At 32.4% G+C, this 10,347-nt stretch overlaps 6 protein-coding genes and 7 non-coding genes across 13 annotated transcripts in view; 7 read left to right on the top strand and 6 right to left on the bottom strand. All coding sequences in view use genetic code 11, as the record gives it.

The window, feature by feature from the left end:
* rpoB (RNA polymerase beta subunit) overlaps positions 1–935 on the bottom strand; it is a 3,213-nt gene extending 2,278 nt beyond the window's left edge. The window contains exon 1 of the mRNA in view: positions 1–935. This exon is cut by the window's left edge and continues 2,278 nt beyond it. Within this exon, the coding sequence (YP_001122806.1) occupies positions 1–935 (935 nt within the window).
* A 979-nt stretch (positions 936–1,914) lies between these two features.
* On the top strand, positions 1,915–1,988 carry trnC-GCA. Its single transcript has one exon. It is a non-coding gene; the product is annotated as a tRNA-Cys (tRNA).
* A 459-nt stretch (positions 1,989–2,447) lies between these two features.
* Positions 2,448–2,537, top strand: petN (cytochrome b6/f complex subunit VIII). Its single transcript has one exon. It carries the CDS (start codon positions 2,448–2,450, stop codon positions 2,535–2,537), a length of 90 nt encoding a protein of 29 aa, YP_001122805.1.
* Positions 2,538–3,114: 577 nt separating this feature from the next.
* psbM (photosystem II protein M) lies at positions 3,115–3,219 on the bottom strand. The gene has a single exon. The coding sequence runs from the start codon at positions 3,217–3,219 to the stop codon at positions 3,115–3,117; it is 105 nt and encodes a 34-aa protein (YP_001122804.1).
* Positions 3,220–3,609: 390 nt separating this feature from the next.
* On the bottom strand, positions 3,610–3,683 carry trnD-GUC. The gene has a single exon. It is a non-coding gene; the product is annotated as a tRNA-Asp (tRNA).
* A 444-nt stretch (positions 3,684–4,127) lies between these two features.
* On the bottom strand, positions 4,128–4,211 carry trnY-GUA. The gene has a single exon. It is a non-coding gene; the product is annotated as a tRNA-Tyr (tRNA).
* Positions 4,212–4,279: 68 nt separating this feature from the next.
* Positions 4,280–4,352, bottom strand: trnE-UUC. The gene has a single exon. It is a non-coding gene; the product is annotated as a tRNA-Glu (tRNA).
* An 829-nt stretch (positions 4,353–5,181) lies between these two features.
* On the top strand, positions 5,182–5,253 carry trnT-GGU. The gene has a single exon. It is a non-coding gene; the product is annotated as a tRNA-Thr (tRNA).
* A 1,013-nt stretch (positions 5,254–6,266) lies between these two features.
* psbD (photosystem II protein D2) lies at positions 6,267–7,328 on the top strand. The gene has a single exon. It carries the CDS (start codon positions 6,267–6,269, stop codon positions 7,326–7,328), a length of 1,062 nt encoding a protein of 353 aa, YP_001122803.1.
* Positions 7,276–8,697, top strand: psbC (photosystem II 44 kDa protein). Its single transcript has one exon. The coding sequence runs from the start codon at positions 7,276–7,278 to the stop codon at positions 8,695–8,697; it is 1,422 nt and encodes a 473-aa protein (YP_001122802.1).
* Positions 8,698–8,896: 199 nt separating this feature from the next.
* trnS-GUA lies at positions 8,897–8,989 on the bottom strand. Its single transcript has one exon. It is a non-coding gene; the product is annotated as a tRNA-Ser (tRNA).
* A 371-nt stretch (positions 8,990–9,360) lies between these two features.
* Positions 9,361–9,549, top strand: psbZ (photosystem II protein Z). The gene has a single exon. It carries the CDS (start codon positions 9,361–9,363, stop codon positions 9,547–9,549), a length of 189 nt encoding a protein of 62 aa, YP_001122801.1.
* Positions 9,550–10,213: 664 nt separating this feature from the next.
* Positions 10,214–10,290, top strand: trnG-GCC. Its single transcript has one exon. It is a non-coding gene; the product is annotated as a tRNA-Gly (tRNA).
* The last annotated feature ends 57 nt before the right edge of the window (positions 10,291–10,347 follow it).

The following is a 10,347-nucleotide window of genomic DNA, read 5'->3' as shown; positions in this document are numbered from 1 at the left end:
TTATTTTTCAAATGATTTATATCGTCAAGTAGAGCCATTCCAAATTTCATGCCAATCAAATGACTCGCAGCTGTCAATATATCTCGTGGTAACAAAAATGTATTGTTCTGGGGTATATCAAGATTAAGCTTTTGGTTCATATTTCGTCGACCAATTCTTCCTAATTCACATCTTTGTTGAAAAAATTTTTTTTGTAATTCTTTCCATAAAGATTCAGAAAATACTGGATCTCCGCCAACACAAGCAAATTGTCGATAAAACTCCAAAATGGCATTTTCTTTTGACCCAATTTTTTTTTTATCCTTATCATTTAGGAAAGACACGAAAATTTCAGGATAACAAACATTTTCTAGAATTTCGCTTAAATTCGAACCCATAGCTGATAATAGAATTAGAATAGATATTTTCTGTTTCCTACTCACACGAGCCCATATCCTTGCTTTTTTATCAATCTCTAATTCTAATCTACCCCCCCAGTCTGATATTATAGTGCCAGTATAGACCGAAATTCCGTTAGGGTCCAATTCTGAACGGTAATAGATACCAGGACTTTGCAATATTTGATTAATTACTATTCTATATATTCCATTTACTATAGAAGTTCCCAGAGAATTCATTAGAGGAATGTTTCCAACAAAAATAGTTTGTTTTTTTATGTCTCTACTACTTTTCCAAATTAATCCCGTGGATACATATAATTCAGCAGAATATGTAAGTGATTCATATACAGCATCTTTTTCGTTTATCAAGGGTTCTAATAATTGATATGTTTCGGCAAATAATTGAAATTCAATTTCTTGATCTGTATCCTCAATTTTTGGAAACTTAAAAAGCCCTTCTGTTAAGCCCCGATCAATGAATCTACAAAACCCTTCCAACTGTATCTGATTCAATCCAGGTAGTGTAGACATTTCTTCATTTCCACTCCCAAGCATTTTCAATTTCCCCGTGAATTTGATCGAAAAATATTCCACGATTTGCTGTCATGCTTCATCAAATCACATGAATCCATTTAGCAATACTGGAATTTCTATTCTTTATACTGAATTACATGAAATTTTACCTAATCCCGTGTATCAAATATTTATTAGTGTATAAAATACCTATTATGAAAAGAAAAAGAAATAATAGAATTTTATACTCAACTTCGAAGGAAGGAATTTGCAACAAAACAAACAGATAGAATCGAAATTCGAATATAAAAAGGATTGTAAAATCCTACTGGGATTTCAAGATTTTTTTTAGGAATATAAAAAAATGCATTTCATTTCTATCATTATTATGATATTACATATTCAAATTCAATTGGATACAAAAAAAATCCATTCGGGATTGTAAAGAAAAGAGAGATTTTGAAGTGAAGTATTTTGGGGAGAATATGATTAGAGTATGTAATGTGTAATGTAATAAGGCTTGTATTTTTGAAATATGCTCCAGCTATAGATCTGTCTCTAACTTTATTGCAGTCATATTTGTTCAGGATAACACATAACATGTCGTGTTCATTTTTAAAAATTTTCTATTGAAAATTGTAAAAAAAAGGAGAAGCACGAGAATTTCTTCAAAATTCCGTTATAGTATTGGTATTCTAATATCTATATAGATATGGATAAGATACTCGATTAGAAAATATCTGTGTAACAATTCCAATTTATATTCTAGGGTTTACATATATTCACAGTTGCTGTTATAATTGGAATGAACAAAGTTTTTGAATAAAAAAGCAATATTGATTGGTTATGTATCAATTTGTATTTTCTGATCTCATTAAGAAAAAACCATTTTATATTCAAATATTCAAGAATAATTCATAAATTCATAGTTAACGGTTGTGATTTGTCTCAAGATTGTTTTTCCATTTTTCAATAGAAAAAGGGGGGGTATTCTAATATACTTTATATCTATATTTGTATTGGCGGCATGGCCGAGTGGTAAGGCGGGGGACTGCAAATCCTTTTTCCCCAGTTCAAATCCGGGTGTCGCCTGATCGATAAGACACTTGAAATGAAAGATTATATTACGTTTTTTTAGAAAACCAATCGGGAGATATCTAAGGGATTCTTTCAAATAAAAAGAAGAGTCTAAGTATGCAAATGAATCTGTCTTGATTCTTTTTTTATTAAATTATTAAGGAAATGTGGGGGTAAAAGAGAAATCTTATTATTCCCACCTGTTAGTAACATTCATTTACTTAGAAGTTCCTATGATGTTTTTTTTATCCTTAATGTTTTCCGATTTTACTAAAAAGAATCAAAAAACTTTTTAGATGTTCTAATAGATAGAATGAATTCTTCAATGATGTTAGCCCAAAATCCTTTTTTTGACTCTGTAACAGCAATTCCACTATTATAGTATTTTTAGCGAATAATACAAAAAAGATAATAGAAGAAAAAATTGGAAAAAAGAATGAAATAGTTCCTTCATAAGAGATAGGAGACAAAATTGACATGGATATAGTAAGTATTGCTTGGGCTGCTTTAATGGTAGTTTTTTCATTTTCCCTTTCCCTTGTAGTATGGGGAAGAAGTGGACTATAGGGATACTCAAAATTGAGTTGAGGGATCTTTTTGTTTTCTACCTGAGTTTTTTAATTTCTGAACTATTGAATGAAAATATTTCATTTAGACTAATACTAATTAAGAATTAATTGAGTTCAAATAGAAAATATATCTTCATTTTAGGGTTCTATTCTAGTAGTGTAATGTATTCTATATATCTTAATAGGAATTGAAAATACTCTTTCAATCAAACAAATATTTGAATTATTCCCATATTCTTATTTTTATAAAATCAAGAGAATAAAAAAGAAGAAGAAATGGATTCCTACTCCAATCAAATTTTTCTTAAAATTTCTATTTCGATTAATTGACGCTTAACCTGGTTATATATATATATGGAAAATGGCGGACTGTGCAATCACCATTCCTGTTTTTTTATCCCCTTTTTCTCATAAGATACCAGAATTGGTTGTAAAAATAATCTGAAAAAAAAAAAAATTGGACGCAATTCTCAGATAGTAGAAAGAAAATAGATTTCTACTATCTGGATTGCGATGATTGTACGATCATTTTTTTAAATCATTCATAAAAATGAAGAAGTCATAGTTCAGTGAAATTAGTCACTTTTACTTACCGTTTTTACATAAATTATAAGTAAAAAAGCAGTAGGAACTAGAATAAACAGTGCAGTAGCAATAAATGCGAGAATATTTACTTCCATAATCTTTATTATGTTCTCTTTCTCTGAAATTTCGAATAAAAAAAAATTCGGGATTTAATCCCATAGAGATGATAAATCTTTCAACAATGGTCTAAATTTGATTTCGATGATATCAAATCGGATCAATATCATGAATCACAAAATCTGAGCTATCAAATCAACTCATGAAATAGTATAACATAGGAAGATCTTTTATCCATACTAAAGAAAACAAAAAAACATTTCTTCTTGATGAAATTACAAAATTACTTTCCTTCTTTTTTCGTCGAAAAAAATGAAAAAGCAGGGGGGAGCCCCATTAGGAATAAAATTTTGTTTATCAATTTGATTCTTTACAAATACACAAAAAATGAATTGATGTCTTTTTTCTTTTTTTGCGTTTGTATCCAACGGGATTGACGGGGCTCGAACCCGCAGCTTCCGCCTTGACAGGGCGGTGCTCTGACCAATTGAACTACAATCCCAGGGAAAGGGGTGTACTGTATAAATATTTTTACGGACCGTTTCTGTCAAACCTTTTCTTTTTCTATTTCGGATTTGAACCATTTTGTTGTAAATGAAAAAAGCGTATTTTTGTATATATTGATATGTATATTGATATCGACTTTAGTGAGATCGACACAAATGACTCGTAATCCGTTTGTTATTTACAAATCGATTGAAAATTGAATCAATGAAAAAAAAATATTTTTTTTCAATTTTTCCCTAGATTTTATACTTACAGATCTTGACATGGATACAGATTATTAGCAAGATTCGAATTTGTGGAAGGAAATATTTCATACAGAAAACAAAAGAAAAAACCTTAGATATGTTTCATATTTTGATTCTTCCGTATCAGAGCACATCAGTCATTTCCGGAGAACTAGAAATGGGTTCTAGAATTTCATAATGGATCGGCAAATTCTTGGGCCGAGCTGGATTTGAACCAGCGTAGACATATTGCCAACGAATTTACAGTCCGTCCCCATTAACCGCTCGGGCATCGACCCAGCACAATAGGAAGAATACATTTCAGTTTTGATTTAAAATTCTTAACCAAATTCCTTTCGTAACACCCTACCCCCAGGGGAAGTCGAATCCCCGCTGCCTCCTTGAAAAAGAGATGTCCTGAACCACTAGACGATGGGGGCATACTTGCCCGACCGCCATTATACTACGTTCATAGTATGAACAGTTTTTTGCAATTGTCAATATAATGATATGATTCGATCAAAAAAAAAAGATTGTTCGCTCTTTCAGAATTCCATAGAAATTTTTTATTAATCATTTCTATTTCGAAATTTTTTTTATTCAAGTCATATTAAGAAAAAAAAATAAGTAATGTTCAAATAAAGAGAAAATTCTTTACGGGAATTATTGGTTTGTTGCAAAGGACGGGAGGTTCAAACTCCAGTTCTGTCATTTATTACTAATACTAAGATTCGATAGGTAGATTGATATCTAAAAACAAGCCGGGAAAAAAAACTTTGGAAATTGGGTCAGGTAAGAAGGATAGAGATCCGCAAATTTTTGAAAATAATTTTTCAATAAAAAAATAAAATAAAAATTTGCTTTAGGGACAGAACATATTGAATCTATTTTATCAATGATTCGATGAAATATTTGAATTTGTGAGTACATTTATGTATCAATAAAATGAATTTAGTGTTATGATTAGAATGACTTCAAGAATCCATTTTGAAATGAAATAATTTATTCTTTTGATATAGATCAAATCCAATCTTAATCAATTCTTTTTTTTTTAACTATATTCTATTCACTAGGTAAATCCTATGTTTTGTTCTTTGATAAGTCATTATGCAAATAGTAGATATTGATGTACATTTATTCTAACCCCATTTATATCATTTCATTTAGATAATTTATAGAAATTGATAGAATAAGTATACTAAGTATACAAAGTAACAAATAGATGTATTAGTCATGCTAGTTCCTTATTTAGGAATTGAAAGAAAAAGGGCCCTTTTAACTCAGTGGTAGAGTAACGCCATGGTAAGGCGTAAGTCATCGGTTCAAATCCGATAAGGGGCTTTTTACTTTTTTTTCAAAAACAATAGTTTTTCTAATTTAAGGAAGAATAGAAAGATTCTTGCTATTTTGAAAAATTTTCTATTTGTAATCAAAAAGAAAGTAATCGTAGATTTTCATTAGAATATAGTAAAGAAAGTAATAAAAATGCAAAAAGTGTAAAATTCAATTCTTAAAAATGGAAAAATAAAAAAAAGTAAGTGGACCTAACCCGTTGAATTATATTTATATCTACTATTCTGATATTCAAATTTGATAAAGATGAAATTCGAACAATCTTTTTTTTTCCGAAAAATAAATTTCTATTTTTTCTATAAGATTAGATAGAATCTTATAGAAATAATAGAAAAATACATTCAATTATGTCTTCGCGTATCAAAAAGTTTCTTTTCATATCGATGCGTACGATATTTTTCCAGCAATTCATATAGATGAGACAGAAACTTTCATTTACAGTTTGTTCTTTTTATTATAGTATTTATTCAAAAAAATGAAATACTATAATAAAAAGAACAAACTGTAAATGAAATAGAAATTTATAAAATATATGATCCTAGAGTAGTTTCCTAGACAAAATAGAAGTAAATTCACAAAAAAAAATTCAAGAATAAGTTTCTTTCATGAAAGGAAATATGTCTGAGGATCCACTGGGTATAAGGAGTGAAAGAGGGGATCATTTGTTTCTTGAACAGTTCTTCAAAAAAAATTTCTATTGGATTTTAGAGTCATAGGAGATTTTAGTATTTATGACTTGAGAGATTTTTAAGAATAGATAAAGAATAACCACATCGAGTTCATGGATTTGCCCTAGATATCAATAGACCCATCAAGAAATGATTTTTGATTCGAAACCGATTAGAAAAAAAGGGAAAGTATACTAGAAAATTGTCTATATATATATCTAGATATAGAGAGAGAGACATAAATAGAGATAAATGATCAAGGTCCGTCCCATCTCTGAAAATGCTCTATGAGGTGTTGGGAAATGGTTGAAGTAGTTGAATAGGAGGATCGCTATGACTATAGCTCTTGGTAAATTTACCAAAGATGAAAAGGATTTATTTGATATTATGGATGACTGGTTGCGGAGGGACCGTTTCGTTTTTGTGGGTTGGTCCGGTCTATTACTCTTTCCGTGCGCCTATTTCGCCTTGGGGGGTTGGTTTACAGGTACGACCTTTGTAACTTCATGGTATACTCACGGCTTGGCAAGTTCTTATTTAGAAGGCTGCAACTTCTTAACCGCTGCAGTTTCCACTCCCGCTAATAGTTTATCACACTCTTTGTTGTTACTGTGGGGTCCTGAAGCACAGGGAGATTTTACCCGTTGGTGTCAGTTAGGTGGTCTGTGGACTTTTGTTGCTCTCCATGGTGCTTTCGGATTAATAGGTTTCATGTTACGTCAATTTGAACTTGCTCGATCTGTTCAATTACGACCTTATAATGCAATCGCATTCTCAGGTCCAATTGCTGTTTTTGTTTCTGTATTCCTTATTTATCCACTGGGTCAGTCTGGTTGGTTCTTTGCTCCTAGTTTTGGTGTAGCAGCTATTTTTCGATTCATCCTCTTTTTCCAAGGATTTCATAATTGGACATTAAACCCATTTCATATGATGGGAGTTGCTGGTGTATTGGGCGCTGCACTACTATGCGCTATTCATGGTGCAACCGTAGAAAATACTTTATTTGAAGATGGTGATGGTGCAAATACATTCCGTGCTTTTAACCCAACCCAAGCTGAAGAAACTTATTCAATGGTTACTGCTAATCGCTTTTGGTCCCAAATCTTTGGGGTTGCTTTTTCCAATAAACGTTGGTTACATTTCTTTATGTTATTTGTACCAGTAACTGGTTTATGGATGAGTGCTCTTGGGGTAGTCGGTTTGGCCCTGAACTTACGTGCTTATGATTTCGTTTCTCAAGAAATCCGCGCAGCGGAAGATCCTGAATTTGAGACTTTCTACACCAAAAATATTCTCTTAAACGAAGGTATTCGTGCGTGGATGGCAGCTCAAGATCAGCCTCATGAAAACCTTATATTCCCTGAGGAGGTTCTACCACGTGGAAACGCTCTTTAATGGAACTTTAGCTTTAACTGGTCGTGACCAGGAAACTACCGGTTTCGCTTGGTGGGCCGGGAATGCCCGACTTATCAATTTATCCGGTAAACTATTAGGGGCCCATGTAGCCCATGCTGGATTAATAGTATTCTGGGCCGGAGCAATGAACCTTTTTGAAGTGGCTCATTTCGTACCCGAGAAGCCCATGTATGAACAAGGTTTAATTTTGCTTCCCCATCTAGCTACTCTAGGTTGGGGAGTAGGTCCTGGAGGGGAAGTTATAGACACCTTTCCATACTTTGTGTCTGGAGTACTTCACTTAATTTCCTCTGCAGTATTGGGCTTTGGCGGTATTTATCATGCACTTCTGGGACCTGAGACTCTTGAAGAATCTTTTCCCTTCTTCGGTTATGTATGGAAAGATAGAAATAAAATGACTACAATTTTGGGTATTCACTTAATCTTGTTAGGTATAGGTGCTTTTCTTCTAGTATTCAAGGCTCTTTATTTTGGAGGTATATATGATACATGGGCTCCGGGGGGGGGAGATGTAAGAAAAATAACCAATTTGACCCTTAGTCCAAGTATTCTATTTGGATATTTATTAAAATCACCTTTTGGGGGCGAAGGATGGATTGTTAGTGTGGACGATTTGGAAGATATAATTGGAGGGCATGTATGGTTGGGTTCCATTTGTATACTTGGTGGAATCTGGCATATCTTAACCAAACCCTTTGCATGGGCTCGGCGTGCACTTGTATGGTCTGGAGAAGCTTACTTATCTTATAGTTTAGGTGCTTTATCTGTTTTTGGTTTTATTGCTTGTTGCTTTGTCTGGTTTAATAATACCGCTTATCCTAGTGAGTTTTATGGGCCCACTGGTCCAGAAGCTTCTCAAGCTCAAGCATTTACTTTTCTAGTTAGAGACCAACGTCTTGGGGCTAATGTAGGATCTGCTCAAGGACCTACAGGTTTAGGTAAATATCTAATGCGTTCCCCGACTGGCGAAGTTATTTTTGGCGGAGAAACTATGCGTTTTTGGGATTTGCGTGCTCCTTGGTTAGAACCTCTAAGGGGTCCTAATGGTTTAGACTTGAGTAGACTGAAAAAAGATATACAGCCTTGGCAAGAACGTCGTTCTGCGGAATATATGACTCATGCTCCTTTAGGTTCCTTAAATTCCGTGGGTGGCGTAGCTACAGAGATTAATGCAGTAAATTATGTTTCTCCTAGAAGTTGGTTAGCTACTTCTCATTTTGTTCTAGGATTCTTTCTATTTGTAGGCCATTTATGGCACGCGGGAAGAGCTCGCGCAGCTGCCGCAGGATTTGAAAAAGGAATTGATCGCGATTTTGAACCTGTTCTTTCCATGACTCCTCTTAATTGAGACATGAGATCCAATGAAGTAGAAATCACTTTTCTTTTACTATAATTATTTGGTTGAGTGGAGCGAGGCGTAAAGACGAATTTCTTTTCCTTTTTTCTGAGTTTCTATCGAATCTTTTTTTTCGGGATGATATAGCCCAGTCCGAAAAAAAAGATTCGATAGAAACTCAGAAAATCAAAAACTTTATTTACCGATAAAAAGGAGAGAGAGGGATTCGAACCCTCGATAGTTCTTTCTTTCAAACTATACCGGTTTTCAAGACCGGGGCTATCAACCACTCAGCCATCTCTCCAAAAGCTAATATCTAATATATATATATTTTTTTATTATTATTCCACTGAATAGACCATGAGCATATGAATTGATACTCTTTCTATTATCTATCCATAGGAAAGGTATTCTATGTGAATCTATTGGTTTAGTTTTCGATCGGTATGTATGTATATAGGTGCAAAATCCAGCATGTCTTTTTGTGAAGTAAAAAAACTATCCTCGATCCAAGCCTCAAAAGGGTTGATAATCAATTATAGAAAATCAATGAATTCATGATAAAACCCTTCTGCATTTTTCCATTTACAAATTTTTTTTTCAATAAAGGTATTTTAAGGGGTTGGGGGATCAAATGGTAAAGTTCTTTTGTTGGTAAATTGGAGGATTAGAAACATGACTATTGCTTTCCAATTAGCTGTTTTTGCATTAATTGCTATTTCATTTCTTTTATTGATTAGTGTACCTGTTTTATTTGCTTCTCCTGAAGGTTGGTCAAATAACAAAAATGTTCTATTTTCTGGTACATCATTATGGATTGGATTAGTGTTTCTAGTGGGTATTCTTAATTCTCTCATTTCTTGAAGTTATTTTTATTCTAGATTCAAAACGAAATGACCCCTCCCTCAGAATTCTTTCGGATTGTCAGGCATATAAAAAAGGGAATAGATTAGTTAGTAAAAAAAAAAGACAACTATAACACATTACATTCTAAGGGGGAGTAAACTTCTTCTATTGGAAAAATCTTATATCTTATACTTATATGGTGGTACATTGTGAAACTCAAATAAATACAATAGAAAAAATGAAATATAAAAATTTGTATTTCATTTGAATATTCTATTCATATTAATATGATATGAATAGAATATTCAAATGAAATACTATAAATCTACTATAAATCTATTTCTACGTCGTCTAGTAATTCATTCAAAATATATACCATCGATCTGTATCTCTATAGAAATAAATAGAATTTTTTATTCTATTAAATGAATATTCATAGGAACTTTCTTTTTTCTTAAAAAAGTCAATTAAAATATTCGATAGAATGAGAATTTCAATTCTATAGATACATAGAAAAAAATAATATATAATAATAGAAATAGGAATTTTTGATAAAAAGGAATAGTAATCTAAAAGATTTTATTTGGGAGACAATATATATTATATACATTTCTTTTGAATTATCCCTAATAGAATATAAGGCCCATCTCTGTACAAATAGAATCGCATATCAAGTACAATGAAAATGCGGATATAGTCGAATGGTAAAATTTCTCTTTGCCAAGGAGAAGACGCGGGTTCGATTCCCGCTATCCGCCCTATGTATTTAATAGTCATAGTATGACAAATGCCATAGAATTTACTGCGTATAATGCC

Source organism: Phaseolus vulgaris, chloroplast (genome assembly GCF_051622355.1).
Source record: "Phaseolus vulgaris chloroplast, complete genome".
Lineage (NCBI taxonomy): Eukaryota > Viridiplantae > Streptophyta > Magnoliopsida > Fabales > Fabaceae > Phaseolus > Phaseolus vulgaris.
The sequence above is the reverse complement of the archived record's forward strand: the minus strand, read 5'-3'. Positions and strand labels throughout refer to the sequence as shown.